The sequence below is a fragment of the Lithobates pipiens genome, unplaced genomic scaffold (assembly GCF_037356315.1).
Source record: "Lithobates pipiens isolate NorthernLeopardFrog02 unplaced genomic scaffold, aLitPip1_a1.2 Scaffold_10, whole genome shotgun sequence".
NCBI lineage: Eukaryota > Metazoa > Chordata > Amphibia > Anura > Ranidae > Lithobates > Lithobates pipiens.
Window position 1 is genome coordinate 160,839,447 of NW_027507686.1, and position 18,967 is coordinate 160,858,413.

The 18,967-nt window shown below is 42.2% G+C and overlaps 1 protein-coding gene across 1 annotated transcript in view; it reads right to left on the reverse strand.

Annotated features, from left to right (window-relative positions):
- The window catches only part of POLA2 (DNA polymerase alpha 2, accessory subunit), a 164,547-nt gene that overhangs the window by 74,509 nt on the left and 71,071 nt on the right, over window positions 1–18,967 (reverse strand). The window contains exon 9 of the mRNA XM_077458701.1: window positions 15,601–15,756. Coding sequence (XP_077314827.1) covers window positions 15,601–15,756 — 156 coding nt within the window. The remainder of the gene's footprint in view (window positions 1–15,600; window positions 15,757–18,967) is intronic.

Sequence of the window (18,967 nt, forward strand, 5' to 3'; positions counted from 1 at the left end):
ATGTATAATATATACACACACCTACACACACACACACACACACACACACACACACACACTGCCACCTTATCTAAAAATTTGTACGCATAAATATATAGAATGGTTTCTTTTGGGGTTTAATACTGCTTTACGATCCTGTAGTACATGAACCTAGATATCCATTGTGTGGACTCAATGGAAGTGCTGATAGTAGGGGAAAAAAAAGCAGTGTGTTATCTTGTGTAAATACAGTTAGAGGGATTCGTTTTTTTTTTTTTTATGCGCACTTGAAAGATATAAGTGGTGGGAAATAATAAGCCTAGATTTTTGTTTCTATGTAAAATTCATAATTATCTATTTATCTAGCCTTGATCTAATTGTTTAGCCATTTTATTCTATTTTCTTATTGTGCATAGGAACATTAGACTCTCTCTGATGGTCAGAGGCCATGTGGCTTAAGTTTCTTAAAGTGAAGCTGTCATAAGAGAAGTACAGGGGCTCTTGTTGCTGGCCTCCAAACCCGCTTGCTGCCTAGCTGTCTGGTATTAATACTTTTTGAATCAAAGGCCCAGAACAGAAAAATGGCAGAATTCATTATCTCTATGTTTGTTCCAGGTTAGTGATTCAAGAAATACTGAAGTTGAAGCATTAATATGAGAGGCAGACAAATTGCATTTAGAGAAGGAATGGTAAGCAATGGCAGCCTCTTTTTTTTACAGCAGGTACCTGTTAATCTAGCACAAGGAAGACTAGTGCTTATGTAAACTTTAGGATTTTTAGTTTACCTGTAAAATCCTTTTCCTGGATTAAATTACAGGACACAGAGAAGTTAAAGTGGTTCTAAAGGTTCAGACTATTTTTTCAATAACAAACATTCTTACCTGCTAGCAGCCCCGATCCTCTTCTTTTTGGGTCCCCCATTGGCGGTCCTGGCTCCTCCCCCCTGCCGAGTGCCCCCCATAGCAAGCTGCTTGCTGAGGGGGCACTAGAGCAGGCTCGCTCCCAAGTCATGCTTCTGTGAATAGACATTGTCCATTCACACACAGAGCATGGCTTGGCCCTGCCCTCTCCTCATAGTCTCACTGGCTGTGATTGACAGCAGCAGGACCCATTAAGTCCCGCTTATGGGCCCATGAAGAGACAGACATGGGAGAGACACTACTCTCATGAACACCGCTGGATTGAGATGGCGTTTAAGGGGGTGGGGGGGGGGGGTTTGCATAAAATGCATTAATCTAAAAAATAAAAAAAATCCTCCTTTAGAACTACTTTATTAGTAATTATTACTTGGATTCAATTATGCTGCCAACTTTAGGTGAATGGACACTACTCAGGAAAAAAGAAAAGAAAAAAGCAGGACCCCCCCCAAAGAATAACCTCTCCCAGCTCAGCCTTGGTTTTGTGGAAAGCAATGAGGAACACAAGCCAGAGGGAAGGGATGTCTTTGTCCTGTGATTTAATCCCAAAGTATTTTACAGGTAGACCAAAAATCCTAATTTCTTAATCGTTCAGGTTAGAACACAAAGGAGTTAATAGTAATTACTACATGCAAATGTCCCAAAGTAATGAATCAAAGGAGAGGGCAACACAACAAGGCCAACAAGCCCAAATACCAAAAACATAAAAGGGGGAACCCTTCATCCAAAACTAGTATCTGCACAGCCAAAAATATCAACCTGATAGAACTTCGAAAAAATGTAAAGAGAAGGCCAGCTAGCAGCTTTACAAACTTGAACAGAAGCTTGATGCTGAGCATCCCAGAAGCACCGACACTCCTAGTTGAATGGGCCTTGGCCAAGAAAGGAGGGTCTTCAACCTTGGTCCCATAGGTCTGAGAAACTAAAAATGGATTTAGAAGCAGCCTAACTCTTACAAGGTTCTTAGTTTTCCTTCGGAAACTAAGCTGTAGACTTCAGATAAAAGGTCGACAGCTCGAACATCTTTAAAAAAAAGTGTGAAACGCTTCTCTTTGGAGGCTTAGGAGTAAGACAAATGGAAAACTACCATAGGAAATAGAGGATCAAGGCTAAAAACAGCATCTTATCCTGGTAAATAACCAAAAACTTAGTGCAGCCAACTCCAAGACCCTATGAGCCAAGGTGATGGCCCCAAAGAGACAATCTTGCATGTAAAAAGTGTCAACTTAATCACTTGGAGAGGTTCAAATGAAAAGCTGGCAAGACCAAGTTAAGGTCCCACAGAGATAAATGGGAGAGGGAGGAGAAGCAAGCCGAGTAACATCCTGAACAAGAAACTCTGACCAAAGAATGAAACACAACAGGTCTGTAAAAAAGCACAGCTAAGGCTGACATTTGTCTTTTGATGGCACTCAAAAGGACATCTTCATCCCAGACTCAGAAAAAGCACAATCTGCCCCACAACATACAGTTGAGAATGTAACTGATAATTGACACACCAAGCGAAGAGACAGACTTTCTGGCCCTAAGAAGGCTAATCACAGATTCAAACCCCCCCATCTCTCAGGACCTGGGCTTCAACAGCCACACTGTCAAAGCTAGAAAATGTAAAGAAGGATGGAATTTTGGAACCCAAGACACCAGGTGCGGTCAATCTGGAAGAGCCCATAGCTTGGCTACACAAAAAAAAAAAAAAAAAAAAAAAAAACAACAAAAATTGCTTGGATCAACCATAAATATAATTTAGATGTTGCAAATACTACCATTCATATCATAACGATAGAATGTAGTTCAGGTGACAAAAAAGCAAAGAAAAAACTAGGAGAAACAGAATTCTCCAAAAGGAGTCACCATAGAGCACATACGTAAATGCAAAAAAATTAATTTTATTTTAATTATAACAAAACAACCAATTACTTAAATTAGTACAGCACCAAACAAAAAGGGAGTATTTAAACACAGACTCATTAAGAAAAATATGACAACGTTGTCACACCTATTAAAAACAACCAAACGGCACTGCGACTACATCCATCACATACACACCACAATTGATATAAATTATCTTCTTAATATTAGTCCTGTGCACGGATAATATCCATACGGGCACTTTAATAAGTTCAAATAATTAATCAGATATAATGCTCCTGGCGTATTTGGGTGGGTGAATGGTTAGTTGACCGAGTGTGTGTTACGGATGGTATATTTCATAGGCATACAACCTTAAGTGACGGTAGCATAGACATGGGCTGCTTATTTCTTTTTGTTATTAGATATGCACATATAAGAATTATCATTAGCTTATATACAGTCCATAGTTGGTGGAGTACTAAGCACCGGGAATATATTATTTAGAAAGGAAGCGGTTTATTTCTCAGAATCAATGTTATCATCCTTGCTGGATCTCACATCCCTCCTGTGCATTCCTCTACCCCAATCGGGACAAAGGTGGCTATTTTCTTCATATGTTTGCTTCCAGCCAGTGAAGGATCTCTTTGAGGTGGAAAACGATTGGTTCTCTTGCAGGTTTATACGCCGATTTACCGCCCTCTCTTACGAGTACATGCCTTTCGTCCGTCACTGTATGAAAACACACCAGGTCAAATATCGCGCGGTGCCGTCGTTGCGTACTGACATCACTGCTGACGCATTTCACCGACCAATTTCCGTCAGTTTCCTCTGTAGTCGCGTCGCCGTTTGGTGGTTTTTAATAGGTGTGACAATGTTGTCATGTTTTTTTTAATGAGTGTGTTTAAATACTCCCTTTTTGTTTTGGTGCTGTACTAATTTAAGCAATTGGTTGTTTTGTTAGAATATAAAATAAAATTTTTTTGCATTTACGTATGTACTCTATGGTGACTCCTTTTGGAGAATTCGGTTTCTCCTAGCTTTCCCATAGCTTGGCTGCCAAGAGGTCTATGATGTCTGCATACCATGTTTTTGGCCAAGCCAGGGTGAGCAGGATCACCATAATGCCTTCTACCTTTATCCTGTGCAACAGGAGAGGAAGACCTGAAGTGGAGGGAAAGCATAGAGTAGAGAAAACTGATCCCAGGAGTCACCAGTGCATCCACCAGAATGACCAGAAAATCCCTGGTAGGGGACAAACTTGTCCAGTTTCTTGTGAATCTGGACACCAAGAGATCCACATCCAGCCCCCCCCCCCCCCCCCCCCCAATCGCAGACAAATCTCTGTAAACATCTCCGGGAAAAGGGCCCATTGATTCAGTTTTAGCTGTTAGCAGCTGAGAAACTCTGCCTGGCAATCTTTCATGCCAGAAATGTGGACAGCAGAGATGGCCAGAACATTAAGCTCTGCCCAGACAATATAACATCGGTTTCTTCCTGGAGCAGCTGACATATGCCACTGTAATGGCATGGTACGACTGCACCTTTACTGGGAGATATTGAAGGTAGGCAGACAGACCAATGCGAGAGGGCCAGCCGGATCACCTGAAGTTCCAGGATATTAAATGGCAACTTCTGCTCCTCTGATGCCCATATTACCTGAAAAAGGAGGCTCTCTAGAACACCTCCCCAGCCTGACAGGCTGGCATCTGTTGTCAAGACCTTCCATTCCGTTGGAAGGATTTCCCTGCATTCAGTATCTGCGTTGGTGCCCACCATTCCAAAGCCATTCTAGTCTTGGGAGTTAGATGCATTGGCTGATCCAGTTACTCCTGATATTTGTCTCATACCACGAAGATATAGAGCTGAGAGCTCTGGAATGAAACTGTGCAGAGGGGACTGAATCAAACAGGACTACTATCTTCCCCGACACTCATGCATGTCTGGAGTGAGGGGCCTTCCAATGTCCTTAGAGATTGCACCTGGGCTTGAAAAGACAGGCAAATTTCCTGTGGGAGCAGTATCCTTGCCCGAGACATATCCAGAATTAAACTCAAGCGTTGCAGGTATTGGGTCAGAGCCAAGTCAGATTTCTGAAGGTTTAGAACTCAGCCAATTAAACGATTAAAAAACAGCGCATCAAGAAAACTCGTAATATGTGAAAAAAACTTTAAAAAATGTCATTTATTCAAGGTGAAAAATAAACGGAGAAATCTGATCCCTTCAGGATCTAAAAAACATAGGATACTCCAAACATGAGAAAGACAAATGTTTGATGATAAAAGCCCCTCAGATCTCTCAGTTATCACTTTAGAGATAGTAAAAAACAAAGACCAATCTGCACTGCTACCAGTTCCTTGTGCCTAAAATCCATCCTTATTCATGAAAATGAAGGAACCCAAAACATGTATAAAAAACCTGTGTAGAAAGGCAGTGCAAATGAATGGAACTAAGTTCCTAGAGTCACTCACTACGTTGATGTTCAAATGGACCGAAGCGCCACCATACCACGTCTGTGGACTGAAGGGAAGATGTTAGTTACAGCTCCTTCTAATCCGTTCGGTTTTGGGGCAGAGATATGATGTCCGCTGAGTACACGCTGTACGCTGGATGTAAGTGTCAGACTTGATCACCAGGTGGCATCAGCTAGACGTGAAGAAAAGCCTGAAGCACGCCGTACTGCGTGCAACGCTGTGTGTCCGAACGGCTGTGTATCATGTGGGAAGCTTGTCACGTGAGAAGCTGATAGATGGGAATGGTTGCTATGCCGACTCTCCTGCTTACATGTTTCGCGCGCCTGCGCTTTGTCAAAGCTGGAGCGGCATACGGCAACCAGAGAGATAAAGCATCGGGTTGTGTATAGGGGCGGGGAATGTCGGAATCACTCCAATTAACCCCTTATATGTCACTAAACCTGCTGAATTGAGGACTTGTAAACAGAGATCTGTGACAGTAGAAAAAAACTGTTGGAGAACAGATCCCTGAACAAACCCGCATAGGAAAAACTGTTATGGATACATTTAAAGATAGTGTGAGTGAAAACCTATGATTGAAATATAAAAAAAATATATAGAAAAAGTGTGTAAAAATATTTAAAAGAGTATGAAAATGACAATTAATATTAAAAAATATGAATAGCAAATATACAAATCAGATAAGAACTGCACTGTGGATGAGAAAAAACGGGGGGGGGGGGGGGGGGGGAAGGGGAGGAAAGGAAAAATTATCTAAAAAAGGGGGGGGGGGGGGAAAGGAAATACTTTTGATATTTGGATGTACTGTTATATCCTCTCCTTATAAAATTGTTGGAATAAGTATTTTCACTACTCCCCTCTCATGATTTTAATTTATAGAGAAACTTTTATAAAAAAAAATTCTTTTGTATAAAATATATATAGGGGAATGTGATAGGATAAATAAACCATAAAATGCGATTATGCTAGGTGACTTATATCAAGAGGTTATACTAAGGATATCAAGATCTTCGTTAAGGCCATCAGGCTAGAGAGACCCCATAAGGTATATCCAGAAGGTCTCCCTGCGGCAAAGGAGGGAAAATCTTTCGTTGACTGTTAGGGTACCCTTAGGGATAGACTCAATTGCGAGGACCTCCATTTCTTTAAAATTTTTATCATGACACTGGCGAAAATGGCGGGGCACGCTGTGTTGGATGCAGCCCTCTTTGATCAGGCGGCGATGTTCACCCACCCTGACGCGTAGGGCCCGTATGGTGCGGCCTACATAAAGGAGGCCGCAAGAGCAACGTAAGACATATATCACATATTCAGTAGAGCACGTGATGAATTGTTTTATCACAAAAACTTTTCCTTTCGGTGTGGTGATGGTAGATTGGCCATTTGGGATGGACTGACAAGTATAGCAACCTCTTTTTCGACATTTAAAAATCCCATGTCTATTATCAAAGTACATCCTAATGTCAGAAAAAATTCCATTGTCCTTTCTGTTGGATTTCGTGAGTTTATTAGGAGCAATGATGTTTTTAATTGTGCGAGAGCGTCTAAAAGTGATTTGAGGTCTGGCCGGGAGGGAAGGTGCTAAGATAGGATCAAGCTTTAGGATATCATAGTGTTTGAAAATTATTTTAGACATATGTTTATATTGTGTGTTAAAGGTGGAGATAAACCTGATTGTGGTATTTTCATTAGTGGAATTTTTGGAACGTTTTTTCGTGGATGATTGTTTAATTGCGTGTTCCCTAAAGGCCTGTGTAATTAAATCATCTGGATATTCTTTTTCTAAGAATTTTTTAGCCATCTGCTGGCCTTGTTGTGTATAATCCTCGGTTGAAGTACAGTTTCTGCGCAACCTTTGGAACTGTCCACTAGGGATATTTTTCTTCCAAGCAGGATGATGGCAACTCTTATAATGCAGGTAAGAGTTGCCTGACGTGGGTTTAATATGATTGCTAGTGGTGACACTTTGCTCATTATGAGATAATACAAGGTCCAAAAAGACAAGATGGTTTGGGTCAATGACTGATGTAAAAGATAGACCCATAGAATTGTTGTTACAATTACCTCCAGCGCCACGGCACAGCCATGGGAGCTAGTTTTTCCCCGGTATACGCAAACCTCACCATGGGTTTCTGGAAGGAACAAAAAATTTGGAGAAACAATCCTTTTGCTGAGTTTATTGTATTTTATGGTCGTTATTTAGATGACATTTTGCTCATATGGAGTGGCGGAGTTGAGACTTTCTTCTCCTTCGTCACTTATTGTAACAACAATTCCATTAAACCCACGTCAGGCAACTCTTACCTGCATTATAAGAGTTGCCATCATCCTGCTTGGAAGAAAAATATCCCTAGTGGACAGTTCCAAAGGTTGCGCAGAAACTGTACTTCAACCGAGGATTATACACAACAAGGCCAGCAGATGGCTAAAAAATTCTTAGAAAAAGAATATCCAGATGATTTAATTACACAGGCCTTTAGGGAACACGCAATTAAGCAATCATCCACGAAAAAACGTTCCAAAAATTCCACTAATGAAAATACCACAATCAGGTTTATCTCCACCTTTAACACACAATATAAACATATGTCTAAAATAATTTTCAAACACTATGATATCCTAAAGCTTGATCCTATCTTAGCACCTTCCCTCCCGGCCAGACCTCAAATCACTTTTAGACGCTCTCGCACAATTAAAAACATCATTGCTCCTAATAAACTCACGAAATCCAACAGAAAGGACAATGGAATTTTTTCTGACATTAGGATGTACTTTGATAATAGACATGGGATTTTTAAATGTCGAAAAAGAGGTTGCTATACTTGTCAGTCCATCCCAAATGGCCAATCTACCATCACCACACCGAAAGGAAAAGTTTTTGTGATAAAACAATTCATCACGTGCTCTACTGAATATGTGATATATGTCTTACGTTGCTCTTGCGGCCTCCTTTATGTAGGCCGCACCATACGGGCCCTACGCGTCAGGGTGGGTGAACATCGCCGCCTGATCAAAGAGGGCTGCATCCAACACAGCGTGTCCTGCCATTTTCGCCAGTGTCATGATAAAAATTTTAAAGAAATGGAGGTCCTCGCAATTGAGTCTATCCCTAAGGGTATCGTAACAGTCAACGAAAGATTTTCCCTCCTTTGCCGCAGGGAGACCTTCTGGATATACCTTATGGGGTCTCTCTAGCCTGATGGCCTTAACGAAGATCTTGATATCCTTAGTATAACCTCTTGATATAAGTCACCTAGCATAATCGCATTTTATGGTTTATTTATCCTATCACTTTCCCCTATATATATTTTATACAAAAGAATTTTTTTTATAAAAGTTTCTCTATAAATTAAAATCATGAGAGGGGAGTAGTGAAAATACTTATTCCAACTATTTTATAAGGAGAGGATATAAAACAGTACATCCAAATATCAAAAGTATTTCCTTTTTTCCCCCCCTTTTTTAGATAATTTTTCCTTTCCTCCCCCCCCCCCCCGTTTTTTCTCATCCACAGTGCAGTTCTTATATGATTTGTATATTTGCTATTAATATTTTTTAATATTAATTGTCATTTTCATACTCTTTTAAATATTTTTACACACTTTTTCTATATATTTTTTTATATTTCAATCATAGGTTTTCACTCACACTATCTTTAAATGTATCCATAACAGTTTTTCCTATGCGGGTTCGTTCAGGGATCTGTTCTCCAACAGTTTTTTTCTACTGTCACAGATCTCTGTTTACAAGTCCTCAATTCAGCAGGTTTAGTGACATATAAGGGGTTAATTGGAGTGATTCCGACATTCCCCGCCCCTATACACAACCCGATGCTTTATCTCTCTGGTTGCCGTATGCCGCTCCAGCTTTGACAAAGCGCAGGCGCGCGAAACATGTAAGCAGGAGAGTCGGCATAGCAACCATTCCCATCTATCAGCTTCTCACGTGACAAGCTTCCCACATGATACACAGCCGTTCGGACACACAGCGTTGCACGCAGTACGGCGTGCTTCAGGCTTTTCTTCACGTCTAGCTGATGCCACCTGGTGATCAAGCCTGACACTTACCATCCAGCGTACAGCGTGTACTCAGCGGACATCATATCTCTGCCCCAAAACCGAACGGATTAGAAGGAGCTGTAACTAACATCTTCCCTTCAGTCCACAGACGTGGTATGGTGGCGCTTCGGTCCATTTGAACATCAACGTAGTGAGTGACTCTAGGAACTTAGTTCCATTCATTTGCAATGCCTTTCTACACAGGTTTTTTATACATGTTTTGGGTTCCTTAATTTTCATGAATAAGGATGGATTTTAGGCACAAGGAACTGGTAGCAGTGCAGATTGGTCTTTGTTTTTACTATCTCTAAAGTGATAACAGAGATCTGAGGGGCTTTTATCATCAAACATTTGTCTTTCTCATGTTTGGAGTATCCTATGTTTTTTAGATCCTGAAGGGATCAGATTTCTCCGTTTATTTTTCACCTTGAATAAATGACATTTTAAAGTTTTTTTCACATTATATTACGAGTTTTCTTGATGCGCTGTTTTTTAATCGTTTAATTGCTGTTCCCCTCTTTTTGCCAAGTCCATAATGGGTTAATAGCTGCACATGGAGACCAACTACAGGACATTCATTTGAATAACGCATATCCTACGAGATAGATAAGCGTTTTTTAAGGGACCATTCATTTGTGCGCCAACTACTTTTTGGTTTGATGTTAGAACTCAGCCAAGCCTCTCCAAGACTGTCACCTGGATGTCAAGTGTCATCTTCAATGCAGTTGTTCTCGTGGAAGTAAGTCGCTCAGGTATCCTACGATGGGATTCCCTAGGACTCTCAACAACCCTGGAACCAGAGCTAACATTTTAGTAACACCCTGTGGCCTGTGAACAGGTCAAATGGTAATGCCACAAACCGATAGTGGGAATCCCACACTGTAAAGTAAAAAAGAGTTGGTGAGGCTGGAAAATTACGATGTGTTGGTAGGCATCCTTGATGTCAATTGATGCCAGGAAGTCCCCCAGATGAAGCAAAGCAATCACTAACCAGAAAATACTCCATTCTTAATTTGTAAACTTTCATAAACTTATTGAGACCCTTGAGGCCTAGGATAGGCCAGACATCTACATTTAGCTTGGAAACATTGAACTAGGTTGAAGCAACATCTTGAGGCCTCTCCTCTACCAGCACAGGTTCAATGACCCCTTTGGACAATCTTTCCAGGACCACAAAGAAAACCGTTCTTTTTCGTGGATCAGAAGGCACTCTTGAGCCCATAAAGCTTCAAGAAATTCCAGCTTGTATCCTCTGTAAACTGCACTGCGGACTCTGTCATCTGAGACTTCCTGTGTCCAAATGGCTATAAAGGCTCTTAAGCCTTCTTTCGCGTCAGAGAGTGGGCAAGTTCCTTCACTGGTAGAAAGATTTGCCTCCCATACTGGAACGCTTGGGATTCCAGTTCCCATGAGACTGGGATATGGGCTTTTATTTGGAGTATGAAGCTGGCTGCTTACGAAAAGAACTCCATTTAGACTCTGAAGGTGTTATTGGCTTTCTTATCTGTAACCTTTGCTTTCTTCTTAAGCGGTAAGAGAGAGTACGGTTTCAGTGTCACCTTCTGGACATAGGCATCCAAGGATGGTCCGAGTAAGCATCCAACCTTAAAGGGCAGTCTCCCAAAGTACTTTCTGTAGAGAAACACTGTTAACCAACACTTAAGCCATAGGATCTTTCCCATGTGGACAGATGTAGTGCCCACTTGTGAAAGCTGCTTTAGGAATCCTTCAAGGCATCCACTGAGAAGCTCAGGCCTTTCAGAAAATCTTACAGTAGCTGCCAAATGGCAGGATCTTCTGGACCAAATTCTCTGGAACAGAGCTGCTTTTTGTGTCCAGCCCTTGGCACACTCCAAGAGAAGTCACCGCAGGCTGCAGAGCTACTCCCACTGGAGAGAATGACGCCTTAAGGGTGTCAGGATTATCCCCAGAGATGTAGGAGCAAAGTTCCTTAGAGAGACCCAGGAAAGCACCCACCACCTTCATACACTAGAACAAAACGGAGGCTTAGCCAAGCTGGAAGAGGTTATGCCTGGTTGGAGATTTTTCATTTTCTTTGGTTGAAGTTGAAAGCATAACCGATTTAGTAATGATGGTAGGTGCCCTATTAATTCCTGTAAATGCAAGTTTCCTTTAGCAAAGATTACACATCTATTGCTTTAGAAGGAGTACACTGGTTAAGAAAGTAATTTGTCTGCCAGTACTGGTTTGGTAATGGCAAATGAAGACCACCTACTGTTTACTCTCATAGTTACATAGAAGGTAAGGTTGAATTAAAGACAAAAGTCCATCCAATTCAACCTGTGTAGGTGTATGTGTGTCAGCGTCGATATACATTCCCATATCAATGTACAGTATGTTGTATTGTTTAAGATGCACGGTCAAGAGTCTTTTAAAAATATCAATACTACCCGCTGACATCACCACTTGTGGAAGAGAGTTCCACATTCTTACTGCCCTGACAGTGAAACCGTCCCTTAAGATTAAACCACTTCTCCAATCTCTTTGTGTGGTCCCTGTGTCCACTTACACCCCCTGAGATTGAATACCGTATTTTTCGCTCCGTAAGACGCACCTGACCATAAGATGCACCTAGGTTTTATTGGAGGAAAAAACGAGAAAAAAATATTCAGAGGTTGTTACTACACATTACCACTCACCAGTCGATTGCTAGAGGTTACTACACATTATTGCTTGCTGATTGATTGCTAGAGGTTAGCACACATTGCCACTCACCATTCGGTAGCTAGAGGTTACTGCAAACTAATTGCCTGCAACTCAGCCCTTCCTTGTACTCTCTCCAGCACATCCCATCTGAGGACTGGTGACCGGAACTGGACAATTACTCCAGATGTGGCCAGACTGGAGTTTTATAAAGTGGCAGGATTATAGTTTTATCTCCGGGGTTTATCCCCTTTTTTATGCATGCTAAATATTCTGCCCGTTTTGGTAGCTGCAGCTTGACATTGCATGCTATTGCACAATCTTCTATTAGAACCCCAGATCTTGCTCAATACTTGGTTCCCCCAAATGTTCTCCCCCTTGTCAGTAGTTTGCATTTATGTCCTTAGCCCCCAAGTGTATTATTTTACATTTCTCCAACATTAAACCTCATTTGCCGTGTAGTTGCCCACTCCCTGTATTTTGTTCAGGTCTTTCTGTAAAATTCATATATCCTGCTTTGAAGTTATCGCCTTGCTTAATTTTGTATCGCCCGCATCCACATCCACAGGCCTCCCCCTGTCTAGATGGCAGCTCACTTTCTCATAGAATGTTAACAGATTGGTCTGGCCAGAATGACCCTTTGTAAACCCGTGCCGATTACTACTAATGATACTGTTTTCATCAGCAAATTCTTGGTTATAGTCCCTTATCATGCCCTCCAATAATTTACCTACTATTGATGTTAGGCTGACCAGCCTGTAGTTTCCTGGAATATGCCTATGCTCTTTTTTGAATATTGGTACCACATTGGCTTTTCTCCAATCAGCTGGTACAATTCCTGTCCGTATGCTGTCCGTAAAGACTAGGAACATGGTCTAGTTATAATAACCCGACTGAGTTCTTTGAGGCCTCCTGGGTGTAGGCCATCTGGTCCTGGTGATTTATTTGTGTTAAGCTCATCTAGTCTTTCCTCGACTCTGGCCTCTGTAAACCACAAAGGTACACCTTGTGATGGATTACTAATAATACTGTTGTGGTCAATACCCCCCTCCTTTTCCTGTGTAAAAACTGAGAAGAAAGCATTTAGTACAGTTGCCTTCCCTGTGTCATCTGTAACCATCATCATCTTATGTTGGCAATGTTCTTCGATTCAGCTTTTTACTATTAATATATTTAACCACTTGCCGCCCGCCCTATAGGCAATTGACGGTGGCAAAGTGGTTGCATAATCCTGATTGGACGTCATATGACGTGATCAGGATTATGAGCCGCTGTGCGCCCCCGGGGGCACGCATCGCGGCAATCGTTGTTGCGGGGTGTCAGTCTGACACCCGGCAACTACGATCTCGGTAAAGAGACTCTTTACCACGCGATCAGCCGTGTCCAATCACGGCTGATCACAGTGTAAATAGGAAGAGCCGGTGATCGGCTTTTCCTCACTCGCGTCTGTCAGACGCGAGTAGAGGAGAGCCGATCGGCTGCTCCTCTGACAGGGGGGGTCTGTGCTGATCGATTATCAGCACAGCCCCCCCGAGGATGCCCACACTGGACCACCAAGGACGCCACCAGACCACCAGGGATGCCCAGCAAAAGGTAATACTCCTTAGACCACCAGGGATGCCAGTCAGTGCCACAATGGATGCCAATCAGTGCCCATAATGGATGCCAATCAGTGCCCACAATGGGCATCACTGATTGGCATGCATTGTTTGGCACTGATTGGCATCCATTAGTACAGTAGAACAATACAATGCCGCCCATCAGTGCCCACCTGTCCCACCTATCAGTGCCCACCTGTGCCGCCTATCAGTGCCCATCCGTGCCGCCTATCCATGCCCATCTGTGCCACCCATCCATGCCAGCTATCAGTGCCAATTTGTGCCACCTATCAGTGCCCATCCGTGTCGCCCATCAGTGCCGCCTGTCAGTGCCCATCAGTGCCACCTATCAGTGTCCATCAATGCCACCTCATCAGTGCCACTTCATTGGTGCCCATCAGTGTAGCCCCATCAGTGCAGGAGAAAACGTACTTATTTACAAAGTTTTGAAATTGGTATTTTTTTATTTGTAGCGCAAAAAATAAAAACCGTAGAGGTGATCAAATACCACCAAAAGAAAGCTCTATTTGTGGGAAAAAAATGATAAAAATTTCATTTGGGTACCGTGTAGCATGACCGCGCAATTGTCATTCAAAGTGCAACAGCGCTGAAGGCTCAAAATTGGTCTGGGCAGGAAGGTGTTTAAGTGCCTTGTATTGAAGTAGTTAAAGAATTCCTTGGGATTTTTTTTTACTCTCCTTTGCGATGTGTCTCTCGCTGTCTTTTTTAGACACCCCGATAGCGTTCTTACACTTCTTATTGCATTCCTTGTAGTGTTGGAATACTGACAGCATTGTCAGCATTCCAACACTACAAGGAATGCAATAAGAAGTGCAAGAACGCAATCAGGGTGGCTAAAAAAAAAAGAAAAAAAAAAAAACTGCGAGAGACATATAGCAAAGGAGCGTAAAAAAAAAAATCCCAAGGAATTCTTTAAATATATTAACAGTAAAAAAGTGAAATTGGAGCACATTGCCAACATAAAAGATGATGATGGTTACAGATGACACCTCTCCGCTTTATATTTTTTAAAGGCCACTTTTTTCTCTAATAAGAATTTTTACGTTATGGTTTAGCCACCCAGGTTTAACCTTCACTCTTCTATATTTATTTCCCATAGGAATGCACTGTATGATACCTTTGTTTAATATGTTTCTAAAACATTCCCATTTTCCCTCGGTGTACAATGTTTCAAGGATTAGGTCCCAATTGAGGTCTTGTAGTATTGTGCACAGTTTAGAAAAGTTAGCTCTTTTGGAATTTAGAGTTCTTGTGCTACCCTCATGCCTCCTTTTCCAATGATTTACACTAAATACGATCATCCTGTGATCGCTAGATCCCAAGTTGTCCTGTACTGCCACATCTGAGATCAGACTTGGATCATTCGTAATTAGTAAATCTAGCAACGCATTCTTTCTAGTTGGAGAATCCACCAATTGAGACATGAAGTTGTCCTGCAAGACATTCGTGAAATGATGGGCTTTTAGCTAGTCATTAAATGATGGACTGTTCATAGAAGTCCCAGTATATGACTATTTGCAGCACTGTACACAGGTACTAAGCATGAAACCATGCAAAGACTATTGAGTTCATATTTTTCTTAGACTAACATTTCATGCCAGTTGTGTGTTATGTGACTCAAGTACAGGTAAACAGATATTCCATTCAGATATTTTCTGGGTGGTAACAGAATCCAGGACTGCAGCACTGCAAGGTCACAATGCTAATCCGACATACACACTTCCGTTAAAAATTCTGGGCATGTGACCACTGTGATTGACATTCACAGTTGTCACATGATCAGAAAGCTCCTGATCACAAGTATGCATCGTGAGCTTACCTATACCCGCTGGTTACTGTGCCAGGTGAGCGCACTCAGCACAGTACAGTAATGTGTTTATGTAGGACCACATATACCTTAAAGCCCACCTGCCGAGAGGCCGAATAATCATATATGCGTATATATTATAAATGTCAGTGCTATCCATCTACAGCTTGATTATTCTAAGTTAATTTACATAGAAAGAGTAGTGCTTTTTTGAAATTACAATAAACCAGTCACCTGGCCAGGAAAAAGTGAATATTCCTTCAGTTCTGACAAGTCCACTGGGACATACATTCCCGATGAGTACTCTCTGTCACCTTCCAAAATGACCGACTTTGAGTTCAACTTCCCATTACTGTCGCAAGCAATCTGTCCAAGCACTGTCACCGTCTCCTAATAGAGGAATAAAACGTATTCATTTTTAAATGACAATTTTTTTTCTACATGGCATTTTTCTTAATTACATAGCACTAGCACCTTTGTAAAAAAAAATATATATATTTTTTTTTATAATAGGCTTACCTGTAGGTACAATTAGAGAGGAAGACTTTACTTCCTGTTTAAATTTACTTAGCTTTAGCGAATGAGAGAGAGAGAGAGAGAGAGAGAGAGAGAGAGAGAGAGAGAGAGAGAGAGAGAGAGAGAGAGAAGCTCATAAGTTTGTGCTCATAAGTTTACACACTCCGACATAATTTATGATTTCTTTGCCATTTTGCAGAGAAGATGAATGATAACACAAAAACTTTCCAAATATCATTGAGCCACTCTGGGGAGATCTCAAACGTGCAGTTCATTCAAGACAGTCCAGGAATTTTCAGGAACTGGAGGCTTTTTGCCAAGAGGAAAGGGCTACCATCTGAGAAGATAAAGAGCCTCATCCACAAATGCCACAAAAGACTTCAAGCTGTCATTGATGTTAAAGGGAGCAATACACGTTATTAAGAACTTTTGATCCGGGTCATTTGGGTAGCTTCTGTTGTCATTATGATTTAAAAAGACACAGTTCATTGATAATAAATAGTTTCAGCCAAACACTTACCATGAGTGATAGAAAAGTTTTTGTGTTATTCATATTCTCTGAAAAAATTACAGAGAAACGTAAAAAAATTCTGCCGGGGTACGTAAACTTATGAGCACAACATACATACACACACACATACATATCGCGAGTACAAAAATTCTATTTTCTCTTTCGTCCGTTGACGGACACAGCATCTCATCTTGACCTTCACATCTCATCTTTGATGTCCACAAGCAGTGTTAAAGAAACAAGGAGTGGGAACAGCAAACAACAATAACTCTACCCATAACAACCAGAGCTCCTCAACAGAGGAGTTGCAACCTTACACAGCCACCTGCAAAACCTTGTGGCCGAAGATGTGCTCATATGGACCTTGTAAAATTTAGTGAAAGTGTGAACGCACGACCAGGTTGCCTCCTTAAACACCTGGGAAACGGACGCTTGATGATCCCCATTGAAAACGTCTGTATAACGAAACGCGTCTGGAAGGGCATGAAGTGATGTTACCATGTCGAATTGAAGGCAGAAGGGCTTCTAACGTGCCAGCCAACATTTTTTTTTACATGTTTTTAACCTATGTTTTTAAGTACAATATTTTCTTTTAATAAATTGTCCTGCATTACGGAATTATGCTATGGTCCCCTTCCTTTCCATATGCTGTATGATTTCACGGACCGCATGTCCTATGGAAGGAGCCCAACAACCTGCAGTATCCGAGAAGCATTCCTGGGGTCTTTTATTCTGATGTTAGAGGCCGTGGCTGGGTTATAGCCGAATGCTGGTGTGGGTTGGCCTTCTGGTAAGTGGCTTTCCATGTGGTGGTGGTTCCTTACACTAATTGTGGATAACAGAGGTGTTTTTATTCAGCCATATATTTGGACATATGCTATATCCAGAGACTGTAATGGTTCAATTCATTGTTTAATACCCAATTTGTCTCACTTTTACCCTCCGGTCTGCCAGACCTGGTTGGACTCATTACGGGCGCAATTTTTTCTATCTCTATTGCTTACTGTGTTCATCCCACCTAAACAGCAGCCTTTATTAGTTTTTAAAGGAATGCCCAAGAGGCACCAATTTTCCTAGTAGAATGTGCCGTGACAGGAAAGGTGGGCGCCTGTCCCCTTATGGCATAAGCCTGAACTACAATCTGTCTGATCCACCGAGAGATGGTGGCCAATGAGACTGCCAGTCCCTTCTTCGGACCAGCCACCGATACAAAACAGCGAGTCCGACCTCCAAAAAGCACAGACAGATACACCTCTTTGGCGTTTGACGGCCAAGGACATAAGGATGGAAGCACAATGTCCTCATTTAGATGAAAGGCCGAAACAACCCTTGGAAGAAACGAAGGCTACGGGCGCAGCACCGCCTTATCCTTCTAGAGGATCAAGTAGGAAGACTTGCAAGACAAGGCCGCCAACTCAGAAACCCTCCTGGCAGATGTAATGGCCACTAGAAAGACTACTTTCTGAGAGAGTGTCAATAAGGAAATCTCCCCGTTTTCAAAACGGCGGTTTCTGAAGCACTAAGCACACCAGATTCAAATCCCACAGAGGTAGCAGTGGTCGAACCAGAGGGGCCACATGTCGAACCCCCTGAACAAAAGTACTCACCAATGAATGAGTCGCCAAGGGACCCTGAAAAAAAGACAGCCAAAGCTGATATCTGCCCCTTGATGGTGCTTAAGGCAAGTTTCTGATCCACTCCTCACTGCAAAAACAGCAGGATCCTGGAAATCGAGTATGTGTGCGGACGCCACCAGATCTGCTCACACATTGAGATGTAGGCCTTGAATGAATGAATGAATGAAATACTTGTATAGCGCACAATGCAAACTGAATCGCCTCTAGGCGCTGTGGCGAGCTTTGATCATCTGCTAAAAGAGGAAGGTCTTGAGTTTTTTCCTAAAAGCCAGGTGATTTTCTTCCAGGCGGATGTTGATTGGTAGAGCATTCCATAGCCGAGGCCCTTGGACAGCGAATCTCCGATCACCCTTGGATTTATATCGGGCTTTGGGCACGAGGAGGAGGTTTTTGTTGGCTGATCGAAGACTGCGGTTTGGTGTGAGATCTGAGCATCTGATGATTTGAAGGAGTGGGCAAATGTAAATGTTGAAGAGAACGGGTGACAACGGAGAGCCTTGAGGGACTCCGCAGGTGACTGCCCGAGTTTCGGAGAGGAAGTTTCCTAGTTTCACTGTCTGTGACCGATTTCCTAGGAAGGACGCGAACCATTGGAGATCTATGTCTAGGACTCCGGCTACTTCTGTGAAGCGGACGAGTAGAGTATTGTGATCTACTGTATCAAACGCTGCACTTAGGTCTAGCAGTACGAGGAGACACGGCTCTCCGTCATCTGCTGCTTCGAGGGCGTCATCCCAAATCTTGAGGAGAGCTGTTTCTGTTCCATGACCCGGGCGGAAGCCTGATTGCAGCGAGTCCAGGAGTTTGTGAGTATCCAGGTGAAGTTGTAGCTGATGTACTACAGCTTTCTCTATGATCTTAGAAATGGTGTTGAGGCTTGTAATCGGCCTACGGTTGTTTGGATCCTGAGGGTCCAGGTTTGGTTTCTTGAGTAGAG